General features: G+C 41.1%; 1 protein-coding gene across 2 annotated transcripts in view; it reads left to right on the forward strand.

Annotated features, from left to right (window-relative positions):
- Nucleotides 1-23,842, forward strand: part of TBC1D19 (TBC1 domain family member 19) — a 107,865-nt gene that overhangs the window by 65,837 nt on the left and 18,186 nt on the right. For both annotated transcript variants that reach the window (XM_006260437.4, XM_059721618.1), the window contains exons 12-14: nt 14,149-14,223; nt 14,754-14,816; nt 20,607-20,691. In XM_006260437.4, coding sequence (XP_006260499.1) covers nt 14,149-14,223; nt 14,754-14,816; nt 20,607-20,691 — 223 coding nt within the window. The remainder of the gene's footprint in view (nt 1-14,148; nt 14,224-14,753; nt 14,817-20,606; nt 20,692-23,842) is intronic.

Consider the following 23,842-nt stretch of genomic DNA (forward strand, 5'->3'; position numbering starts at 1 on the left):
TGCTGAATGCCCTTGCTGAGCCAAGGGGGTTTCTGAGCACTCTTACCCGCCTTGCTTCTCTCAGGGACTGTTATCCTTTGGGCCTGGAGGATCACCCCCTTAACGTATGACCATCCCTGGTGGACTCCCATCTCTACCTTCTGGGCCCTCAGTGCCTCCCCCAGTAGTCTTCTAAGCTCATTGAAGTTGGCCCTTCTGACATTGCATAAACCGGTTTGACACAAATCAGTTAAGTCTGATATTACATTCAACCAGGTTTATCTTAAACCAGTTTCAGCCATTTTGAAACTGGTTTATGTGCCCTGAACTTATGTTCTGTTACAGGTTTAAACCAGTTTCTGATCCCTTAACCGGTTTATGTGTAATGTCTGTCACTAGCCTTGGTGTTAAGCTGTGTACATTACAAATCATTCCTTTCTACAATTGTCTAATTACATAGCTTTCTTGAGGTTATTTTGTTGTGTATAACATGTATTTTTGTGTAGTTGTGTGATAGCTTTCATCCTTTCTACTCACCAGGGTATGCGAGTGCGACTTTGAGACCTGAAACCATAGATTTATATAATTCGAGCCCAAGGGTGCTTGTACATGTGACAAAATTGGCCTTTCAAGCAGCTTAATTGCTCTTTTGCACAATTTTAATGGCATCACTGTTTACACCTGTGGTGGTATATTTCATTTTAAATTACCTTGTTATGTAGCCAGGTAAAACCCATCCAATGTATTTTAGTTTGCTACATAAATTGCAATGGTGCATAGGGTGCTGGAAGCCCAGACTTGCTCAGGGAAGCTTGAGCTTGGCAGGCTTCCAGCACCCTGTGCACTGTGCCCACTGTCTTTTCTCGCTGCTAGCACACCTAGCTGCCCCTTGTCGCACTGCCCCAGGGGCAAACCAGCCCATTCCTGGGTGATCCCAGGTAGTGGGAAGGCAGCAGGGATGGTGCACAGGGTACTGGAGCCTACCTGCCTCTTCTGCAGCCGGGGTGCAAGCTGCAAACAGGCCAAATGACCCCTGAGCTGCGGGGGACCCTAGAGCTTCCCTCCATGGCAGTGGTGCCCCCCTGGCGATACCCACCCACTACCTGCCTGGGCGGTCCCAGGGGGTGCCACCACTGTGGAAGGAAGCACCGGGCCAGCTCAGGGGCTGTGCAACTCAGCAGCAGCTCATGCAGGCAGGCTCCACTGAAGGGGGAAGAAAAAAAATCAGTGGCGAAAAACAGTGGCTAGGGGCCTGATTATTTTATTTATTTATTTATTTATTTTAACTCCTGGAGCCTGCTTGCCTCTCCGGCAGCCAGGAAGTGAGTTGCTGGCAGGCCGTGAGCTGCGGGGGCAGCCCAGTCCTTCCCTCTGCAATGGCAGAACCCCCTTGGGCAGTACCCACCCTCTAGCAGCCCACCTGGGCGGTCCCGGGAGTGCTGCTGTCGTGGAGGGAAGAACCAGGCCCCCCTGAAGCTTAGGTACCACTCAGCCCTCTGGCAGCTCGTTCCCCAGGCGTGGGAGATTCTGGCAGGCTCTGGGGGAAAAACAAGGATCGGTGCCCTCTCTGCTTTTTTCTTTTCTTTTTTTCCTGGTGGAGCCTGCCTGCAGCAGTGTGGGCAAGGGGAGGCGGGTGAGCTGATGGGGGGCCATCATTGTGATGTGACAGAAGTCCCTAAATTGAAATGGTGGGTTTTTGATTGACACAATTAAAAATGCACCATTTCAAATCAGGGAGAACTAAATCCCTATCACATGCACAAGTACCCCAAGAGTCAGGTTTTCAATCTGAGCACTGTAACAGAGAATATGGCTATAGCATGCGGTAGGTAAATAGAGGTGAATTTTTAGCACAAAGAGCAACACACAAACAAAAGCTGACATGTTAGTACAACAGGACAGTGTTATAAACTCGGTGTCCATAAACTTTTTAAATGTCATTGTTGATTAGCACTTTATATAACTGCTTCATGGGTAGATCTAGGATTTATTGATTTTTTTTTTTTTTTTAGCACAATGCGCATTTTTCTCCAGGTAAAAAGAAACTAGAAGCCTTACTAGTATGCTAGGAACCTAAGGCTACCAGTCAGTTTAAGATCAAAGCAAAAACAAACGTAAATTTATTGAAGTGTGCATTTATTCGTTATTTCATGCATTGTGTGTTAAAAAAACACAATGCATTAAGCAAAAATACTCAAAAAACATTGTTACTTTAGTTCTGTAGTCATTAAAATTAAACGTACATCTCTTATAAAACAATATCAGTTCTTCTTGATCATCTTGAATGTGCATCTACTATTTCACTGAAAGTTATTTCCAAACCTGAGTTGATGTTCACTTAAGTTAATGTTTTTACACCTGAGTTAATATTTGTAGGCAGAGTTAAAAACTGTCTGCAGGGTTGTGAAGTAGGAGTGCCTAGGTTACCAGGAGCACCTAACAGACAGCAGCATTGCAGAAGAAATAAATGGCTTGGCTAGTGGAACCTTAAGACCATTAAAAAAGCAGAGAGGGTCATTAATACCTGTGGAATGGAGAGGTTAGAACAGAGGGGACAAAATATGGCCAGTGGCAGCTCCTGCTTTTGATCTTGCCCCTGCTTTGCTGCACCACACCACACTACATAAGGCAAGCTGTTTCAGCTGGGCGGCTCCTACCCCAGTGCGTGAGGGTCCAGCTGCAGCTCCTGGCCGCCTCCAGTGGAAAGCAGCCAGATCTCTTGAGATGGAGCCCTGTGCATCTGCATGGAGCAGCGCAGCACAGTAAAGCAGGAGCAAGAGGAGATGCTGCTGCTGGGGGGATGTAGAGCAACATCTGGCCAGCCGCAGCCTCATGGGGGACAGCCTGCTGGAAGCTGCTCCTGCTCCTCCCCCTGCCCCAGCCCCTGCTGCAGTGCTCTGTGCTGTACCACACCATTGTGGGTGGGCAGGTGAGCAGCTTCAGCTGAGTGGCTTCTGCTCCAGTGCTGGGGTTCCAGTTTCAGCTTCCAGTCACCTTCCTGGGAGCTGGAGCTGGAGCCCTGTTTTTCTGGGGCAGGAGCCTGGTCAGCTTCCAGTCAGTGTTCCCAGAATTGCTGCAGCCAGCTGGGTGCTGCTCAGCGTCCCCTGCCTCCAGCAGCAGCTCCTCCTGTTGCTTCTGCTGCATTGTGCTGTAGCACTCCGGGCAGGCACATGGGGCTCTCGCTCCAGATTCTGGAACTGGAGGCGGGGGGGTGTAGGGAAATACCCAGCCAGGCTGCAGGCACTGGCAGGAGCGAAGCGTAGGATGCCCTGGCTTGAGTGGGTGGGGCTTGACCTTGTGTGGAGTGCCATGGGGCAGCATGGATCACACTGTCCAGGGCATCTCTGCTGTATATGGCCCCCTCCCTCCTATTACCCACAGCAGGCTTCCAGGACCTAGCACCCAGGCAGGCCCCCCCCCCCCCCCCCCACTCCACACACATCTGTATCTATATCAATATCTCTATATATGCACGCGCATGTCCCCCTTCCCACCCCAAGGGGCAGGCACATGTGATTTCAGTCTCTCCTGCCCCTCCCACTCCACTCTTGAACACTGCTCATGCCTGCCCACAGACCCATAGAGAGTTTTGGTGTGTTGTTATAGGGTGGGGGGAGGTTGCTGACCCTGCCCATAACAGCTGATCAAAATTCTCTATGGTCCTCAGGCCCCAAATAATTGCCCATCCCTGGTTTAGAAGGAATCTGGTAGATTATAATGACCTGTGAGGTCAGTTGACTCCCTCACTGGTGCCTGCATAGAAATGTTGCTCCCAGGCCAGGAAGTAAAGGGGGAGGAGGGGGGAAGCAGGTGTGACTGCACCACTTCACCCCCTGGATCCATCCCTGAACTGCCTGTAATAATCTAGGGATTTCTACAGCAAGAAACATTCATGTTATACTACATTTCTGTGCCTACCAATTGGCATGTGTTTTACAAAAATGAAATAAGGTTTTTAGTAAAACTATACAATTGTTAAATCATAGCAGCAGATCATAAAACAGCAATCTATGTATCTTTCAGTCTTTTGTGGTTTATCTAACACTTTCTCATTCTGGAGCATTGAACTGCATGGTTGCACACTTTTTCTCCTTTAATGTGTTCTGTGTTCTGTTTACAGCTGAATAAACCTGTAAATATACTACATGGGACTGTAAATTTCCACTGTTAGAGGGATAACAGATAGATATTAGAATGATACTGGTGTGTGTGTGTGTGTGTGTGTGTGTGTGTGTGTGTGTGTGTAAGCATCAAAATATTGTAGTTGAAGAGATTTTGTTCAATAAAACTCAGGTATAAAACTAAACTGCTGTAAAGTACAAGATGTTACTTGTAGTGTGATTACATGATGGCACAGTATAATAAATTGAAAGCTCTCTGCTCCAGAATTGTTTTAAGGAGTATTTTAAATTCATTATCTGGAATTTAATTCTTTACTAGTCTTCATTTATTGTAGGTATTAACATGCAAAAATATTTAGAAGAATTTTAAGGTCACAAAGCCAAGCACGCACTAGTTAGGAAATGCCGCAGTTAAGGTTCCCCGTTGAAGAACTCAACCTCTTTGTTTGTGTGATAGTCTTGAAATATCCCAATTTTTTTTCTGGAGGACTTCTACTTCATTTAGTCTATAGAATGGATGCTTCACTTACTGAGCAGCTTTTCGGTGTTTTGTTTTCAGTTTCTTCAGCATGCAGGCTCCATAATTTATTTACTACAAATTCTGGTCTGGAGGCAGAATGATTCTCTCATCTACTTTTTTCTGTTATGCCTATCACTGTAGTATCTGAGTTTTTCACAAGTATTAGTGAATTGATTTTCACGGCCCCCTTTTGTGATGAGAGAGCATTGTCATTCCAGTTTTGCAAATGGGGCACTTAAGCCCCTGGTATATTACTCATAAGATGTGATAAACAAGTTAATCGCATCTTAAGTTGTTGCCTGGCCACATGTTTATGCAATTAATAACATGATAATACAAAGAATGTATATTAACTTTGTAGATTATTCCTATCACACCATTAATTGAATATGTAGCCAGGCTGGGGGACACACAACATTAAGGTAAAAAATATGCTACTATTTTGCATTCCCAATTTGAAACATCTAGTATTTGATTTTTTAGTCCTTAGCATTATGTATTACTATATATATTCCAAGCACAATGTGCAATGCATTCAGTTGACCTGTGAGTCTCTAAGTACTTCTACAAATCAGACCATGTAGTTTTAAGACCAGTGCCTAGAAAATGGGGAATCCAGCTATTGGCTGAGGGCTACGGCCAATCGGGAGAACTGTGTGGGGCCAGCAGCGCTTGGCGCACATGTCTTCCTCTTCCTTCTCCCCCAGGTAAGAGCTGAAGTGTGGGAACACACTGGGGGGAGACGCCGCCGCTGTGCCTCGGGGTGCTCTCTGTCCCTGCCCGCCCACCCACATATACCCCATACGAGGTTTCTAAGTACATCTAGGGGTACACGTACCCCCAGTTGACAACCCCGGATATAAGCTATATAAAAAAAAAAATGAAAGAGTATTAACAGAAGGGATACTCTTATGGTTGTAAGATCAAGCCTGAAATATATGTGTGCGGGCCGGGAGCGGTCCGGGCCCGTTTTGCGCATGCAGGCTGTGGCCAGCAGCCCGGACACGCGGGGTCGGAGAAAACCGGTGGCAAGCTAGAATTAGTCACGGACGCTTAGTGGTTAATTTAAGATTATTTTACTTACACCGAAGATGGTTGCGGTGTAGACTGGAAAACTTGCTTGAGTTGCAGTTACAGATAGAAAAGAGAGGCGGACTAGAGTTCCTTCCCGTGAACTCTCTTCTAGCCCATCCGGTTGGAGGCTCTAAACCGCGAGCCCGTCGCGCCAACCGAAGAAAGTACTCGAAACAAAGAGCTCTGAATACACTCACATGAAGTTTGTTAGGCTCCGTGGAACTTTTGCGCGCAGGGAGGGATACGTCTAGGAATCAGTCGGCGACGGGGAGAGGCTAGAGGCTGATCAGACCTCTGTTGCCTGCTTGAAATACGCTGGGTCCGATAGGCTCCGCAGCGCTTAGAGATCTTCACACAGTGTGAAGTCTCCTCCTCCTGGTGTTCGTGGAGTCCTCCAACTTGGGCGGAAACCACTCGAGCTCTTTATACGGCTAGCAAGCCAATCGCTAGCCGCCACGTATGCATAATTTAATGTGAACCAATAATGTGGCTCGAATTTCAATACAAATGGCGGGAACTCTTTGCACCGAGCATTTCCTAGATGCAAAAAGAAATGCACCATGCAAAGAAAGCTACAAATTGGCGGGAAATTCTCCGTTGCACCGGGGTTCTCTTCTGCAGCAGAAAACTCCACCGTGCAAAGAAGCTGCAATTTAGCGGGAACAATTTAGCAGTGCCGAAGCACTCACAAAACAAAAATCACACCCTTGGGTTGTGACAATATGTATATTGTTTAGTGTTAAATGTTGAATTTAATGTTTGCCAAGTTCTTAGAAAAAATTGAATGAAAGATGATATAGAACAAATTAGACTAAAATATGATATGCCAATGAATTAGTGTTTTTTACAAAGTAAGCTGGACCTATGTTTTAATTTAGGAGTTTAATGATTTAGAAGTTTAATAATTTCTTAAATTAATGTTTTTAATCCATTACAGTGATTTTTTTTAAAATTTAATTTTAGTGTTTAATAATGTACATATTCAGTCCTAGACATTTAATACAATTTTTCATTAAATTTTCTTTTCTCAAAGAACATTTTAAAGTGGTCTCTTCTTTGGTTTTGAATCTTGGATAAAATGACTAAATTAAGAAAATATATTCCTTCCCAGAATGTATCTCAAAAGTTTCCTTTTTCTATTTTTAAGCTGGCCTGATTAATTTTTTTTGAGTTTAAACAAATAAAAAACATATAAAAGTTGTATTAAAGGGGTATGTCATGCTTAATGCTGAAAAATACCTGATAATTAATTTAGGTGAAACTTCAATTTAGATTATTTTATTTTCACAGCTTTCTGTTTAGGCACCATGAAGGATTCCTTTCAAAGGCTATCTTAAACTGCAATTTATTTATAATCAAAATTACCATGCTGCTTCATCTTTAAATTAATATAAGTTGGCCTTGAAATCTAGAGTTGGGAAGTTAATAAATAGTTTAAAAAAAAAATCATTCACATGCCAATTGTGGTGCAGTATGATGTCATAAACAGCACTACTACTCTACCAGGTCAGCTCTGTCAGGCCACACACTTGAACCTGGGGCCATAACCTGACCAACACAGCTGTTCATCCTGGTCTCCTATGCTGTAGCTGTTGTGCGGATTGGCCCAGAGCCTTCAGCAGGGCCAAACCTACTGCCTGCTTCCTGTCACCAGATTAGTTGGTCAGGACAAGCTGATCCTCAACTTCTGCTATATAAACCTTTGCAGAGACTGTTTCGCCATTCCTTTTGGCTTACACTCTGATTTTGCTGTCAGCTAGATTGCCAAACATCTCAATCTGGCTTGCTTTCTGATTTCATCGTCTGCCTGATCTCCTGGCTTCATGACCTGGCTTATTCCTAGACTCCATTCTGGGATTGACCTGACTTCCTGACCTGACTTGTCTCTAGATTTTGCTTGCCAGGCTCTTCCCATGGGGTGCATGACCCCGGATCTGCACACTGGACAAGAGCGGGCTGCTGCACGTTCCGAGCACCAGGAAGAGCCCAGTGCCGCCACCAGCACCGGCCTGCAGCAGCAGCCTTCTCTCATCTTGCACGCAGACCCGGGGACACACAGCCCCTGGGAATAGCCTGGCATAGCCCCCCAGCCCGTAGCCCTCTTGGGGTGCACATAGCAGCAACAGCTGTGCCTCCCCCTGCCCTGCATCCACTGACATTCCCTCCGCTCTGCTCCCTGCTGCAGCCCTGGGAGCGGCTGACAGACTGCACCACACCCCTCACCCCGCCCCTTCCATAGTCCCAACCTTATTCCCTCCCTCCCTCACTGCCACGGGAATGTATTATTATTTTCCCTGATTTAAACTATTTTTTTTTCTTTTCTTTCTTTTATCCTGCTTTCAACCTGGTTTTTTGTTTGGAAAAGAAACCCTGAAAAATTCCTGGATTAAAAAAAAAAAATTAAAACTGAAAACGTGAAACATTGATGATAGGTTTGCATAATATGGTTTAGATAGGAATGATCCTGCCTCTGGTGGAGGAGTTGGACTAGGTGACATCTGGAGGTCCTTTACAGTTGTACTTGTCTGTGATTCAGAGTATTGACTGTGACATCTTGATTGGTTTGAAATACTGTACGTAGTCTTGAGACTTAAACATTGGAAGACCACTGGGCAAATTTATTGATACAGAGTGATAACAAAAAAGAAAAAATACAATCAAGCAATTCTGTACATTTACGAAATCCTAGGGCTGTCATCAGAGTCAAAGTACATCGGGCCAGGATGCAGGCTTCACTCTGAGGCTTTCTCTTAATGTCAGCATGTTAGCAGCCTGGAAGTGGGATGCCGAAACCCATACTCTCCTGGTAGGGTGAATGAAGCAGGCTGGTGGTGTGCCCTCTGTCCGTGGTGACATTGGGAATCCTTCCCGGGTGACAGGGACCCCTCTCGGGAAGGAGGAGGGACGACGAGGTTGGGGAGGGACCCTTTGTTACTCCCAAGTTTTTGCTTTTGTATTCTCCTTACCTCCTGATGACTCTTGATGACTCTTCATTCATGGCTATTGCTGGTTGTTTTCTCTCTCTGGTTGTCATATGTCCAGGTAGCTCATCACATTCACACATGCTAATTTGGTTTTTCCGGCTCTTCTCCTAATTTGGTCTGTTCCCCAAAAACCGGGACTCGGACCCCTCTCCCTCTGGGACCTTGCTAGCTGGTGCCACCTTTATCTTGTGTTATGCAACAGTATGGTACATGGTATCTTTACACTTGGAAGAGGTACTTGACACCCAAATGGATTAGTCTGCCTTTCCACTACAGGAAGTCTGCCTTTCCACTACAGGAAGTCGTCGGACTTGCAACACAATTGGTTTCTGAAAACCACATCTTGAGTCAAAATGTTGCAACTCGGAACCAATTTTCCCATAGGAAACAAGGTTATAAAAGGGAGATTGGTTGAACCAAGGCCCGGTACCCTAATTTCACCAAAAATAACCCAGAATTTTATACTCAATCAATTATAGACAAGTAATATAGCTACATTAATGTATTTATAATGTAAATAGCAATCATATTGACGTATTTTGCCCACCCCTGCTTCAGGCCATGTGTTTTTATGCTTCTTGTTTAAACTCATTCTTGACTATGGTTTGTAAACTAGTTGATAACTTGGCTGAGTGTCTGACTCTAGCATTTCCACTTCCTTGCTGCCTTCTCACTTAACTACGTGTGTTTTCATGTAACTTATGTTGTTTCTAGGCAATTTTAAAGTTCCAGGTTCCTTCCTATTCTCTCTCAACCCCACCTCTTTCTCCAGCTCTCATTTCAGTGTTCTGACCTGCCGTTCCTGCCTCTATCTCTAACCTCAATGTGTATATAATCTTTACTCTTCCAAAAGAAGAAAACATACCCCATCTTTTGTCTGACTTCTAAAAGTTCATCCTTCTCCATCTCCTACAAGTTAAGTAAAGAACAGGCTTTCCTCTGTGCTTCATCAACCTCCCGGCTCCTCTGATATACTTCCTGAATGGAGTCCAGGTCTTGAGACTATGTCCAACATTTCTCTGTGGTTGTCTTGTTTGCTTATGAACAAAAAAATAAGTATATATGGAGATACTGTTTTTTTTAACTAAAGCATTTCACAAAACTGATGCTCCAGTTACGATGCATATGTCTTTACATAGACCCTTTTACCAGCAATGTTTGAGTCAAAAACACTAAGTATGGTTTTTTTATTTTAAGTACTGTCAAAAAAAATTGGGAAGTCCATATCTTGATATAACTCTAGCTAATGCTGTCTGAATATACTCTCAAGTATCTTTTTCTAATTGTATATTTACATGGTCTCTGTATATTTTACCACTCAAATATTTGTGCTTTAAATTATTTAGTTCTTGTTCATTCAAATAAACTGTGGCCATATGTTTCTCTTTCTTTGCTGTTGATTCATTGTGTTTAAACATCTAGCCATTCTTTGGGGCTTAATATCTGTAGTTCATGATCATCTTAAAATTATAAAATGGAAAAAGCTGCCTACATTCCCTAAAGCATTATAAACAAAGACTATAATATTTATATTTTACAGTGATTTAATTTTAGACGTAGTTTCAAACCTGTGTTTGAATAGTATCAAGGAATTGATTCTTTTTGTTCCTAATGCAAAAATATTTACAGTGACCTCCTACAGATTATTCCTGATTTGCATGATATTTGGATTTCAAGTCATTAATTGTATTTTTCCAGCTATGACAGCTGTACAAGCTGTTTCTGGCTCTAAAACTACCATTAAGTTTCTCTTGGATAGGGTTTAGTTTAATCTAAGGGTGCTTAAACAAGTTACATTTTCCACATGATTGGGAAATGAAAGTGATCTACAGCCATGACATAACACACTTGCATGGCTGCAGTGCAGTTTTAAAAAGGCCAGTCTTACAAAAAATTAACTCTTGTTAAACGAGGTATTAGGTGAAGGTGCTAGAGCACCTTGGGGAACTTATGTTCCCTCGAGGGTTAATTTTGTGTGGGGAGGGAGGGGTGGGGAGCAGCACAGCTACTGCCTGGGTTGGCCTGACCAGAGCTGGGAAGGGGAAGTGGGGTAGAATGGAGCTCCCTCGCCTTGCGGGGTCCCTCCCCCAGCTACCCTGTCTGGAGTACAGAGGGAGCCAAGTCGAGCCGAGCTGGGCCGTCCTACGAGGCAAGGGGGCTCTGTTTCATCCCCCCTCCTGCTGCTCCAGCCAGGCCAAGCTGACCCGGCTGCTGCTGCCACTCCTGCTAAGAGGCCCGGGAAAAGAGCCCCACTTGCTTCACAGGACTGGCCCGGCTTGGCTCCCCCCCAGTATCCCAACCAAGGTAGGTGAGGGAGACTCATGAGGCAAAGGGCCTCATTCCACCTTGTCTCTCCAGATCTGGCCAGGCCAAGCCCAGCTGGCAGCTCTGTACTGCTCCCCGTCCCTCCCCTGCTGGCAGCCCCAGAGCTGAGTGGGGATGGGGGCAGGGGCGGTTTGCCAGTCTCGGAGGCTGCTGGAGCGCTCCCTCCTGCTGTCCAGGGCGAACATGTGCTGGATCGGGCGGGCTCTAACTCATGTAAAGCACTATGAATTTGAATGGGGCCCTACACATCTATAGGCACCCTAAATTTCATTTTAAACTTGCCGTGCATGTTGGGTGTTTGGGTGTCCTCATAAATTCTTAAGGGCCAAGTGCTGTGTTTAATTATGTAGAAGGTAATTGCTTCTCTGTGGTGTTGGAGAAAAACAGAGAAAAAACACTTTCCTACTGTTGTGCCGCACGCTTTTCAATACTGAGGTCCTTAACCCTCCTTTTCAGTTTCTTAAACAGCGATTATTTTGCCAAGTAGATTTTTTTAGAACACCTCTCTCAATGGTAGCTGCACATATGCCAGATAATTAACATCAGTTTATTAATGCCATGTTCCCACATTGTCCTACTTTTTGGATTGAGAAAGATATGGCCAAGTAGCTAACTTTAAAAAAAACAAAAAAAAACTTTTTTAATGATGAATGTACCTTGCAACTCTTTGTAAGCATGCTTATGTTCACATTTAAGAATATCCAAAAAAAATTTTTGGTGCTTTGCAACACAATGTAAACAGTAATACATAATAATATAGACCTATCAGTATGGTGAATCTGCACTGATTCACCCTGAGCAGGAAACCTCAAGTGTGAATATGACTGTGTGTTTATGTGAGGGAGATGTTGTTGCCGTCTGGTGAGACAAGAAACGTGATGCGCCTTATTGCACAGTACAGTGACCTCCAGAGTTCCTGTTCATCTTTCCTGCTCCTCTTCTCATCTCTGCCAGTTGTATACCAGTGCTCCTTGAGTTCTGGTGTGAAGGAAATTGCTGCAAAGGCAGCCTGAGTAGAGGAAAGGGTTCTAGTTAGGAAGGTCCTTAGAAAAAGGTGCTGTCTTTTTTGTTTCTTTATCAGTTGTTTCCTATGAAAATCAGTGTTGCCTTAGTTCTCTCATACCTTGCTATGTTGCAAGCATAGATTTAATTGTTGAGCGGCCAGCATTGAAGTTCTGCTGTTGATGTGGCAGTCCCTGTATTGTTGTCTTCCCTTTCTTTTTTAATTATAAAGGGGGCGGGTGGTGTAGAGTAGATATTGGAGTTGTCGTGACAGCTAGCTTAGCAGAAGGTATCCATTGAAGGTGCTGTTGATGGGGAAAAAAAATAGTAATAGCATAATGGTCTTTCTAGAATACAACTGTTCTAGTTTCCATCATTAGGAGACCAGCCCAATATAGCTATAAGCAAGTTGGATAACTACAGGTAAACAGCAAATAAAATGTTAATGTGAACTACTGGCTTTCCAGGTTCCTGAGGTACACACCACACTAATTAAATTCTGCTGGGTTGTCTAATTGTATTTCTCTGCTGGATACAGTAAGTTACAGGATGTGCTTCCTTAAATACTATATAAAAAATCTGGAAATATACTATCCTGTGGCACAATTTTAAGATTGCAGATTATGCTGACTACAAAAGTGTTTAATTCTTTAGTATTTGAACTTGGATCAAAAGGTATCCTCCGCATGTTTAATTTATTGAGAAAATTCTGTGATCCATAATATCAATGTTTTAAAATAAGTCTTAAAATGCAGTGTTGTGTGGTATCATCTGAAAAGGTATACTTGTCTATTGACTGCTACATTTCAAATGGTTATGTGGAGAAACCAATGAAGAGTAGTTTTTATTTTTCTTTTTAGCATAGTGCTGATAAAACTGTGGCTTTAGGTAGGTCTTTCAAAAGTTTCATATACAGTACAATTGCTACTTTTATTGTTATTTATGTCTCTATATTTTGCTTGCCACCAAACAACTTTGAGGTAAACAGGCTATTTCAACTTTTCTCTGAGCCTAATCTGCATAAAATGAACTGTTCCAACCAAGAGATTTTACCACACCTTCAACTTTCCTATGAAATATGAACTTTAATTTCTACCTAGGAGAACTTTTCTAATATTTTCTCCTATGCCTCAAGAAGGGTGCTTGTGCTCAAAAGCTTGCAGTGAAAGAATTTTTTTGGCAAATATCTAGTTAGTCTAATAAGATATCACCTCTATCACAAGTTCTGATTTCCACATGCGCTTTGCCTTTATCCTGGTGATGTGAATGCTGCTTTAGAAGGGAAGAAGTGCATTTGAATCCCTTCTGGCTGAGCTTGTAGGCATCTACCCTCAAGGGAGGATTCTGGCTCTGTATTTTAAGGAGGTTTAAGACCTTGGGAGCGTAGGTGCCTAACTCTGGGTTTTATATTTCACTCCAGGGCTTAGATGCCCAAGTGGCCTACCCATGATTAAATATTAAATGGATAAAAACACAAAGATTATTCTTATCAGAAACTCCCTCCTTGGTTTACACTTATGCCTGCTCCACCAAGCCTTGAGGAATAATCAGGTGATTTAAGATTAAAAGAGAAAAATTTGAGCTCTTCTTCAATGTACTCCTTATGCAATGTCCTTTGGAGTTTTTATAATTTAGGCAGACTTTTTCTGTGTTTGAATAGCCAGACATTCAAATGCCTAACCTATTCAGTGCTAATTACATGCTAATAGCAGCTTTGCTAATATTAAGCAATACTTGACAGAACCCATATATTCAGAAATGCAGAAAAATAGCAGGTACCAAATAGGGAAATCAGAATGATTCTAAAGTTTCAAGGGGAACTGGTTCCAGAGAGAGTGCGAGTGCAAAGGTTTTGGAAGTTCTTGGTATAACTATTTTGTCTGAACTATTTCCCTTGTTTTCAATTCTTTTGAGTTATCAAGTATATTACTAAGCAAGAGATGTTGTAGTAAGTCGAACATAACTGCCTCAGTTATTAATTTTTATATAGGGAAAATATGACCAATAACACACAGTCTTTGATAACCAGGAGGAGGATATTAAAAAAAATATAGGTAATATAGGTCCTGTCTTATAATTTTTCTCCTTTTAATTCACTATTTATTTTACTTCAGACCAAAGAGGATTTTTTTTTCTGTTTTAGGATATTTTGTATTATGAGCAGCTTAAGTCAAATGTGATTCAGCATGACCTTTTAGTGGACAGCCTGATTTACAAGGTGAGTAATTTATTAAATAGTGTGTATTTGCTGATCAAAGCAACACCTGCTTCAAAAAACTTTGGCTACCTAGAGTGTGGGAATACTAGTTAATGTGAATTCTTATTTTGGACCCTAGTCCTATATGCAAAAATCCCCCCTCCTTCCTCGCTACCAAAGAAAAAACCACAGAGGGCTTTTTGAATACAGGGTTGAGCCTTAAACTGCTCCTACACATTTTGTGAGCTGGTGATAATTTGAAGGTGTTTATTACAATAACTGGTCTTGAGATAAAAAAAATTGTCAAAATTAGAACTTTGGGTTTTTAAGTTCTAGTCCAGAATATATAATTAAACTGATGTTGTTTTGGAATTAGAAGTATGACGTCTGAGTCTGACTTTATCTGATAAATGAAAGGAAACTATATTACTGTTGAAACCATGTTCTTAACCATCGTGCTGTGCTTAGATTCTACAGGAGTCTCCCTGCAGGAGTCTCCCGAGTGGAAATGCTGTCTTTCAGCTTTAAATTGCAGTAATTTCTAATTGTAGGATGTAAAGCTGACAGCAAGCAATGATGACTACTACTTTGTATTTGAGGATTATCTATATCAGGTATGTAACTAGCCCTCGGAAATTATACTTTTCTTACGCTTTAAATCTTTGAAGTAAATGTTGCTTTTTTGTTTTACGTTTGTACAGTGTCTAGCATTATCAGGTCACTGGTTAAGGCCCCTACATCCTACTGCATTACACATAATACTGATTTTTTTTTTTCTTTCTGAAAGTAAATAATGTTAATTAACTCTGATCTTGTAGAAAGAGCAAGCAGACTTTCTCACCTGTGGAAATCTCCTTTCCTGGTTGAAGTTCATTGTGTTACTATCAAATACAATTTATATTTGAATCTGAACAAGATAAAATGAGAAGCTGATTGTGAATCTAGGATGGGTGTGTGCAAGGAAGTTTTGACTTGTTTGGAGTCTCCGAACTGCAAAAGACACTAGCTGTTTTTTTAGGGCAGTAACACAAATGGATGAAGCTACTCTGCTAACCTTTTCAAGTTTTTAGTCATAAATTGTCACACAATAATACTAATTCTTGAGGAGAATATTTAAAATTTTAATTTAGATACCAAATTTGTTGTTTGGTCATGGTCTACTGGAGTCGATAATGGAGTAGTATTTTAAAATTAAAAACCAAGAATTGATCATTTAATATGAGGGTAGTATTATGGTTGCTGTGATATTTTTGTTAGAGTGATCAAACTAGCATTTTTACTAGCAAATGGGAAGCAGGCTAATTTAGATAGAATAATCTACATTACTTATCTTTTAAATCTGTCTAAATGGATGGCGATTATATTTGTGAATTTCTTAATGTGTATTTGATTGCAATGTCAACATAAATGTCATGGGGGAAACATAATTTTCACAGTGCTTTCAGCTTGATTAGTCACAGCTGTTAGGGTGGGCTTGTTTAATTTTGCTCCTCAAAGCTGCATGAAACTAGAGTTTCTTTTAAAAGGCAGTATGACCTAGGTAAGGTTGTTTGTAGTCTGGAAAAAAATAAACAAGAAGCAGTTCATAATGTTACCATGTGTAGATTATATGTATTTAAATATAGTTATTCAACCATTTCTACATAATATTAAAATGTGTATTTATATATAATGAAATATACATTTAATATTAACAAGAATATGCAATGTAACGTGTATAAACTATTCAGTGTAAATTATGTACTTATTTCACCTCAGAAGTATGATTCCAATTTTAAATTAAAAGTATATCTTAAGGAAAGTATTATCTTAGTTTGGGATCTGAAAATCAAGTTAGGTTTGATCCATCATAAACATCTGTAAATATTTAGTAATAGTTATTAAATATGTCATCATAAACAGGGACCTAATTAATTCATGGTGGGACGAAAGGAATTTTCACGGCTTGGTCACAGCACAGAGAGCCAGTTTTGCAGGTATTTCCTGGTGGCCCTTCCCCTTGCTGCTGATTGGTGGAGAGCTCCTGGAGGGGAGGGAGGAATGAGGGGCCGGCTGCCATCTTGGCTGCTGGCTGCCCTTCGTGCAACCCTGCTCCTCACTGCTGATTGGCGGAGAGGCCCCAGAGAGACGGAGGGATGAAGAGGCACCTGCTGTCTTGGCTGCTGGTAGCCCTTTATGCTGCCCGGTCAGCCAGTGCCTTCCTGCCCTGGGCTGGCTGTGAGGCAGTGAGGACTGCCGGCTCTCACTGGGGAGCCAGCATTTTACTTTTATTAAATTTCTTTTAAGTTTATTTTGTGGACAGTCGCAGATTTTGTGCTTTTTGCAAAATCACAAATTGAATCGGTCCCTAATCATAAATGAAAGGAAATGATCCAGTCTGCTCTTAGTGTTTCTTATTGGTTTCTGCAAAAATGTTTCCATTTCTGTCATTGCAGTCACTTCTCAATACATAGTCACGCTTAAAGGTATATCCTTTTCAGCATGTAGACATTGAATAATACAAACTAACCTGATTGTTGGCATTCTGTGAAAAATACATTAACAAGTGGTTGTGCATTAGCCACACATTCCTCACAAGCTTCATGGAGACTCACCTACTTATTTCAGTGCAACACTCTAAAAAGAAATATAGGAGTGCATTTTATTCAAGTGTTAAAAGACCAAACCTTTAGTCACTAATTGATCCTTTACATTTCATTTAATTATTTATTGCAATTTGCAGCCTGCTTTGTAACCCTCATCATCATCTTTCCTAGCCTACCATATTTACTTGAATATAAGATGAAAGTAAAACAGCCCCCCCAATAATTTGATTTTATATGTGAAAAATGTATAAATTTATTATAATTTTCCAGGTATAGAATCTAAGTATTGGAGGGTTGTTTTGAATCCCCTCCCCTCTGCCACATTACCACAGGGAAATCAGTGGCTGGAGGAGGGGTCAGGTAGCCCCCTTGCCCTCTGCCCCACCCACTTCTTCCCCATGCTGCTCTTCATGGAATACAGGACTTAGAAGCCCAGTCCTTGCCTGGCTGTGCGGCAATGTCAGCGCTGCTGATTGGCCAGGCAGACGAAGGAGTTTCCATGTGCTCCATGCTCAGAGGGACTGCAGCCCCAGCTGGAGCCAAGCTGTACCTGACAGTAAGGGGTGGGTGGGAGGGGCAGAAGCTGCAGAAAGAAAGCAGAGGGCAGAGCAGGAGGCTTCTGTGGGTCTAACTCTGGCTCCGACCTGGGATCTATAGTCAGTGAAACCACCGCCTGTCCCCCGCCCCCTGCGTCGTATGCGGATACAAGAGGAGGGGCTTCCCCCCTCCCCTCCCACTACTGTCTGGAAAAAAACCTCATCTTATATTCTACTAAATACAGTGATTTGCAACTGCATAATTTATGCATCATTTTGTTATATGGGCTGCAGAATTAGTCTGCTACAACATTGTTCCTTGATTCCATATAATAAGTGAGGAACAATGATGTTCAAGGAAAAGAATTTTCTAAAATTTAAATAATGATACTTAAAGTTAAAAAGTAAATGTAAAAACTTCACTGTCTTTGCAAAACTGTTTATTACTGAGATGACAGCCTTTCTGAGGATAGCTCTTGACTACTGGTGCTTTTACAGTACCTCTGTACTTGACCAGGACATCTGGGCCTAAAAGGATATGAAGATTAAATAATAATAGAAGTGAGCTGCACTATTGGGACCTCATTTAGGAATAAGTAATCCTTTTGGAAAGGATGCTGCGAGATGAAATTGCTAGTCATTTGCTTTAATGTGATTTCTAAGTTGTATAATCATCCATTTATAAGACTCTGCTAGTTGAGTCTCTCTTCTATGCAGCCATCACATCCTAATTTAGCTCCCCTAAAATGTATTCTAAAATACCTCTTTCTGATGTATGCTGTGATTTTTATTGCATCAGTTTGGCTTTTGAAAATAGTGGTTTTACAATTAATCTAAAATTAAATGGCCTATTAGTTTGTAAAATATTTAGCCATTTCCAAATAGCTTGTGTATCATGGATTTTTTGTGGTGTTACTTTTGTATACGAGGTATAGAATTTATAGGCCAGAAGAGGCAGTTTTAATAATTAGGTTGACCACCTGCATAAAATATACCACGCATCCTAACCTAGTAATTTCTGTATCAAGCCATAATTTCTGCTTGAGCTATAGCAAAGGTTTTAGAAAGATGGGCATTCTGGATTTAAAGACTTCCAGACATAAGAACTAGACATAATATTCCTAAAAAAGGGGCTGCAGATTAAGGTTACATTCTTTCTCCTACTGGAGAACATAGTTATTTCCTTTTTAGATTAGTCTTCCTTTCTCTCAGCTCAGTTAACATATACATAATATTAACTTTGCCTGTGTATTGTTACTGTATCTTGTGTATTGTATTTTGGCAGTTTGAAGTTGATTGTGAGTTGTTTAAAAATAATATTTAATTTAGATAGCGTTTAAGCATGGGCAGCACCTACTTATAGTTTTTAGATATAGTTTGAGATTCAATCAGATTGTAGCACAAAAAAAGAATATTATGTTTCCAAAGGAAGTACAAGCGGTTTCCAAAAGTAAGATTTTTACATGTTTACTTTGACAAATGATGTTATCTAAAAATGGCTTACAGTTCAAATCTGGAAATAACAAATTGAATATTCAACCTTAACTCTGCCACCTTGTGTACATTCATAATAGTGCAATCTTCCATTGAAGGAATTTTTATTTTTAATACAGCACAGCTTAGCATAAAATGCTTTTCTCTGACAACTTTAGATATGTGCATAGCATCTTTTACTATTGTTTACTTTTCAAGGCCTGCTTGCAGTATACTTTTACACAATTATGCTCTATTTTCTTTATTATAAACTATTAAACTCTAAATATGCATTTAGCACAGGCTGAAGCAACATCATCTTCCCGTTCTGTTTTTTCCAGTTGTGTTGCTTCAGTATGAATGGAATGTTGAGACTATAACAGGAGGATCTTCTAAAGGTTCTCTGACTGAGAGAGAATATGAGGGACAAGCATTTTGCACATGCAAAAATGCAGATAATTTTATTTATTTATTTTACTTGGTACAGTTGCCATTGGTCATTGTAACTGCATATGTAAATGGCCTGTTACAGGGCTGTCTAACTTTAGTGCCTGGGGACTGGATCAGTGGCAACAATGGGTTTCTTGGGTGCTCCACACATGGGCACTCTCTACCCCACTCTGCACCAGGCATGCAACCACTTCCCTCCCCTCCTCAGCACTGTGTGTGGGTTCAGGTGCCCCGGTCCCATCTCCCTGGGCACAGGCTCCTCCACTGCTCCTCCATGCCATGGGCTTCCCAGGCAGCATGGGCTGTGTTGTGCTGTTCCACCTTGCCCCCTGGAGTGAGGCAGACACACAAACCAGAGGGAAAAGGAGTCTGGACACTGCTGCTGCAGCCAGTGATGTGGGGAGTGGTGGTTAGGTGGGATCCCAAGGGCTGCAAACTAAATGCCCTCGCCTGTTAGATATCTGTGTGGTCCATTGTGTGCAGTTACCATAACTACTTGTACAGATGGTTTATGTGCATACAAAGGTCTAAAAATATAAACCCCAAAGTCTGGTAACTAATGCCTAAGAATGTCTTGCATTCAAAAACTTGTCTTACTCTATCCCAACTGCTCAGTTGCTCCAATAAAAGATATCACTCTAAGAAATCCTTACCTCTCAAAAAAATTAAAATAATTTCAAGGTGCCAACCCTTCTGCTGACCATGGGAGATCAGTGTGATACCACATGATGATACAGACCACCACTAGAGGAGAACAGGTTACTTTGCCATTGTGTTCCACAGGTATTTGCTGACAGCAGAGAATGGAGGGATGCAAGAAGCATAAGTTATATGCCTAGGTCTGAAGGAGGGTTGAATGAACTTTGTAAAGATGTTTCTGCCCTATTACCATGTTTATTTAATTCTAAGATCTGGTCCCCCGCTTAACATATCTTAGAATTGAGTATGAGGGCAGGTGGCTGCTGTGGCTTGGGCTCCAGTTCCTACCTGGGATCCAGCCATAGCCACAGCCACTGCCTGTCCTACCCTTTTTGCCTCTGTACCCCACCATCTTCCTACTGCAGCCTCTTCTTCCTGTTTCCCCCTATACCCACAGGCTCTACTTCCTTATCTGCCTCTCTCCTGCTTCCCCCCGCACTTTGCCTTGCTCCATGTTCCACCGCAGCCTGGGGCAATGAGTATGGTCCCAGCTCAGCCCCATAAATAGATAAATATCCAAGTCTTGTCAAGTAAATATGGTAGTTATGTTGTATAGGTGCAGAAAATTTTTAAATGAATCAGTTGCCAATTGTATACTTCTGCATATGACATTGCTGTGTTGATGTAGCAGTTCTCTGATGGTTTGTCTTGTTTTCTTCAGGTATTATTCTGCTTTTCTCGTGATACATCAGTACTGGAGCACTTTACTTACAGCAGTGCTACCCCACCCAAGTCATACATACGAGGTAAAGGAAGAACATTTTAAGTGAAGATTTCTAGTCATTCTACCATAGACTGTATCATATTAACATATATTATACATATTGCATATTTCTTAAAATACCCTACAAAGAACATTATTACAAAGAACATTATTACAGTTGTGATCTTTTACTGTAGTTTTGTATGTATATTTACCTGTTTTTAAAAAAGGAGACAAAAAAATAGAAATCCCATGATGTGACATCAGACTGACTCATATAATCATTAGCAGAATTGGAAACTTTAGATCCACTGCAAAGGTCTCTGTCTCTTGTGCAGTTTGAATAACTGAAAGCAGTAGTAAATTGTCATCCTTTCTATAACGGTGCTGAGAAGGATATCTGACCCTTTGAGTTTCAAAGATATTTGCTAACAGCAGAGGCGAGCAGAGATTTGAGAATCTTGGTTTGCATTCTGGGCTTTAGAGAGGAGTTCGCTTTGTTTCCTGCAGGCTTGGCCTTTTTTTGTTCCTTTCATTCATTTCTGTTCCTCCCCACTCTGTCAGTCCTTACCTTGCTCCCACTGTCCTCACCTCATCGCTTTCTTCCTCTTTCTCACTTTGCTTCCTGACTCGTGGTCCAGTCACTACCCAACCCGTCACAATCCGGTTGCATCTCCCACTCCAACTCCCATCTCAGTTTCTGTCTTTCCTCCAGCCCATCCTCCACTCCCAGTCCCTCCTACCCCAAGGATCTTTTTCCTAATTTGCTCCTTCCTTTTCATCCCCTACTACAGCATTGTTGATCCAGCCTTCAGTTCCTTCTGCATTTGAATCAAGCGGCTTCCTTATCTACCCTGTTTCATACTTTGTGGTCTTTATTGTCTAGTCACCTACTCACAAACTGCTGATCTGTTTTGGTTAAAGTTTTCTGAAAACGTCAATGTCAGGAAGACAATGAGAGTGGAAAAGTTATGCCTGAAACAGATAAAAAAAGGTTGGCAATATTTTAGGAATGTTTTAGCTTATATGGTGTTTCATATGCCTTTGTGGGTTTTTGTTTTCATTTTGTTGTTGTTGTTTCTAAGTCAAGCAGCAAAATCATGATTGGTGAAAACATGCATCGACTGAAGTCACTATTAAAATTGCCATTGACTTCAGTGAAGCCAGGATCTCTAAACTAGGAATCCAGCTGTACAGTCCTTGAAAGAAGGAAAAATCTAATGCATTTTTAGAACATATACCTGTGTCATTTTAGCCCAGTGTTTTGGGATCACCAAGTCATATGTATATATGCATATGTATATACGTGTGTGTGTGTCTGTGTACAAGTTTCCCTCGCTTTATGCTGTACATGCATTCCTGGAAAATGGCGCATAACTTGAAAGGGAACCCGCTTTACAATGTAGCAAATAGGGATAGGTTCCAAGACCTCAACTGTACTGACCCGCAGACCCATTTCTACCACTTTTACAAGAGAATTTTGGTACTCACCAACAGCAGACAATATACACAAGCACAAGTTGCTATAATAACAGGGATGGCAACTACAGAAACACGTGTTGCAGACAACAAGTGAAGAGACAGATCCACACAGGAAACTATATTTTGGTGTGCGTCACTACCAAAATGCACCGCACAAAGTAGCTGACTGCAGGCTTCCACTACACTGATTGCGTAAGAGTGAATTTACCTTGCGTATAATGACTTTTTGGTTTAAAAACGGTTATCGCATAAGAGCAAATTCAGACATACAGAACCTGCATAAAGCAAGGGAAACCTGTGTGTGTGTGTGTGTGTGTGTGTGTGTGTGTGTGTGTGTGTGTGTGTGTGTGTGTGTAATATAATCTGCTAGAATGTATCCTCCCATTGCAAGGCTGATCATGAAATAATATATTTTAGTACTGCCATTGGTATGAGACCAAATGAACATCCAGTGTAATTTTAATGGGAAATTCCAGAATGTCACAGAGAAGGAAACACCTCTAGTTTAGATAAGAGTTTTAAAAAATGAGATCTTTTTAAACCTACTTAGAAATCTGAGACAAATCGTGGTTCAAATGAATTAGCGGGCAGAAAATACAAGGTAATACATGTTCAACCTTTGTTTATTACTATTTTAGAGGTTGTATTTTTGCTTGAAAACCATTGCATTCACACTGAATTCACACTGAATTCCACTGAATTCAAATAATGAGATTTAAATCTATTTATAGTGAATATATATATAATATATATAGAGGCAACAAATAAAAATTGATTAGTGGTCTTAGCCATTTAATTCTATTGATTCCTTAGTACAATAAATGTATATACTTTAAGTCTAGGTATTTTAAATTTCCTTCTGAGTTTGACAAAAAATCTTTTCCTCTTTTTGCAGGAGATTCTGTTGTATAGAATTTACACAATACAATGATCAATTGATAAAAAGTTCTGTGATTCACAGATCCTTGTGTTATCACAAATGGTAATTTTTTGAGGCTTTAAAAAACATTGCTGTTAATAACTAGCAACAGTCGTCCCTGTTCTAGTTTAATATTCTTGCTTATCCTAAAACTATAGAAAGAAATTGAGAACATCTTTTAAAATCAGTTCAGTTGTGTTTAAAAATGTGTATATAAAGTAAATAAACTGTAAGACTTGAAATCACAGAGATCATTTAAAATTCCAATTGGGTCGTGCTTCTATTTTTACTTCGTCCACTGTTTCAATAATGCCAGCCTTAATGCATCATCTGTCTGTTTCTCCCTCTAACTTTTTTGCATTTTCTTAAGCGCTACTTCTATCTTAGAACACTTTTCTGCATCTGGCCTACTTCAGCATGCCCATCTTCATGATTTATCCCTTGAAGATGCCAACTGTGTTCGCAGTGTCCACACAGAGAGTGGATCAATAATATACTTGTTATCTAAAAATCCCCAAACTACAGAATCACTTAAGATGTATGCCTGCATGTGTCCACAGTCTATGTTCAGTGGTGTTATTGCTGAAGTACTATTGCTTCCGATCCTCTGTGCTGTTTATTACTTTTCCTTGCTGTGTAACATTTTCATTTTATGCTGGAGGAAAACAAATATCAGTTTTCTGTTTCTTATGAAATGCCTTGCACATTTTGGGGTGAAATAAAATGAAAAGATATTCCATTATTTATGAAGTTTGTGATTATGTTCCTGAAAAACAAAGTTCACATTTTGAAA

The sequence above is a fragment of the Alligator mississippiensis genome, chromosome 2, assembly GCF_030867095.1.
Source record: "Alligator mississippiensis isolate rAllMis1 chromosome 2, rAllMis1, whole genome shotgun sequence".
In the NCBI taxonomy this organism is placed as follows: domain Eukaryota; kingdom Metazoa; phylum Chordata; order Crocodylia; family Alligatoridae; genus Alligator; species Alligator mississippiensis.